The 1,905-nt window shown below is 40.6% G+C and overlaps 1 protein-coding gene across 1 annotated transcript in view; it reads right to left on the reverse strand.

The window, feature by feature from the left end:
- Positions 1-1,905, reverse strand: part of LOC101861990 (protein arginine N-methyltransferase 3) — a gene marked incomplete in the record, with an annotated part of 15,907 nt that overhangs the window by 4,622 nt on the left and 9,380 nt on the right. Inside the window, 1 exon segment of the mRNA XM_005109223.3 lies at positions 1,113-1,300. Coding sequence (XP_005109280.2) covers positions 1,113-1,300 — 188 coding nt within the window.

A 1,905-nucleotide genomic window follows, 5' to 3' on the forward strand; every position in this document is an offset into this window, starting at 1 on the left:
CTGATGTCATTTAGGGCTGTACAGTGGAAAAGGTGATGTTCCACAGTCTCATATGCATAGTCACACAAAGGACACATTGGGGGAAGTTCTCTGACACAAGGTAAAACGTTGTACATTGAACCTAGAGCTGCCTTCATGAACAACTGTGAAATAGGGGAATGGTAAAACAAGTGAAAATGTCACAATTCGTTGCTCGATGCTTCTTTCCTAGGAGGACTTCAGTAATACAAAAACTCAAGTTTTCAAGCTAAAATTTTTTGCACTGGCCTTACAACTAATTTATTTGAGCAGGGAATAGAAGAGATTTGCGATTGAAAATTTTCTATGCTGTTTTTATATATAACCAGTGATCGGACTGACTATGGAAATATATCGGCAGAAAGCCCATTCATTCCTCTTCAAGAATAACACAGCCATTATACACAAATAAATACCGGACGCTACCCATAAGCTCGCAAGCAGGGCACCATCAGAGCAGTTTCGTATAAATTCTTTCTCCTTCCCGTCAGCACGGCCCGGCGCGCAGCCGATACGCTGGTGGTCGTGAGTGGGGATTCCCCCTCCCCTTGTGTTTCTCCCCATTTTGGTCAAAAAGCCATGTTTCCGTCAATAAATTTCTATCTTTTGGTTATAGGACTGCCCTGAAAAAAGTGGGCTTGTTCTCTATGTGCATGGGTGTGTGTCTACAAGTTTTTGTGAATGTCCATTCAAATTTAAGAATGTTATGACATCTCAAAGTGCTGACATTTCGCAATTTAAAAAATAGAGCGTTTTTCTGCAACTTTAGATGCTCATAACTTTGTTAAAAATGAAGCTATATGTATAAATTTGGTATCAAAATGCTCAGAATGATAAATTCTATAAAGTGGTGCAGTTAACTATGAAATCAGAGGACTTTGAAATTTCAGTCTGTGGTACCTACTTATCATTGCATATTTCTGCCACTGGGCCGAGTCAGGCTAGGGGAGGAATTAACAATTTCCTTTGATGGACAAAGTATGGACAATAAAAAATAAAGTGAAATTCATGTTCAATTTCATGAGTGCGTGTACCTTGATAGGATTTGGAAATACAATGTAAGTGACAGGAAAAAAGAGATGTGTTGTGTGTACCTTGATGAGAGCTGGGTCGGTGACGATTGCACTGCCCTTGACCTGCTTCACGTAGACCTCGTCCAAAACCGACGACTTCATGCAGGACATCTTGAAACCGTAGACGTCATCCCAGAAGTCCAGCTTGGCCCGTCGCATCTCAGGGTCGTCCACGCCCACCAGCATCATGGAGAAGTGGTCCGGGTACGCTGAAACCACAGTCATTGTCAGAATCATCATCGTCGGCGTCAGAATCATCATCATCATCATCATCATCATCATCATCATCATCATCATCATCATCATTGTTTAAAAAGCAAAGTAGGAGGGAGAGTCTTGCTTCATTTACAGACCAAAAAATATAAATATAAAATGTATAAAAGTTGTTTTACTGAATCCGTTCGATGTTTCGCTACATAGTCTTCCTCAAGTGCATCATCCTCAGCATCATCATTATCAGCATCATCGTCAAAGATATTAATACCCTATTCTTTTCCCAACACCTATCTGTTTATGCTCTCCAACTCCAAGTACGTTGCTCGGGACTACCTCCAGCACAACCTCTTTTGCCCCCTTTTTATAATACTGTCAGATTTTCAGCACAGTCAATGAACGACATCCTAGAGGAAAAGGAAGAGAAAATGACAGCAAGCCCATTTCTTCGAACTTCACAGGACAACAGTATTGTCCCCGCTGGAAGTGAAAGAAAATTTACAGGTCTCGGACCCACTTTGGGAACTTCTGTGAAAAATGTGAACAGAATACATGATATAAAGCGCCGTAAAACACTTTACAAAAACAAAAAAAAGACTTT

The sequence above is a fragment of the Aplysia californica genome, unplaced genomic scaffold (assembly GCF_000002075.1).
Source record: "Aplysia californica isolate F4 #8 unplaced genomic scaffold, AplCal3.0 scaffold00756, whole genome shotgun sequence".
Taxonomy (NCBI): Eukaryota; Metazoa; Mollusca; class Gastropoda; order Aplysiida; family Aplysiidae; genus Aplysia; species Aplysia californica.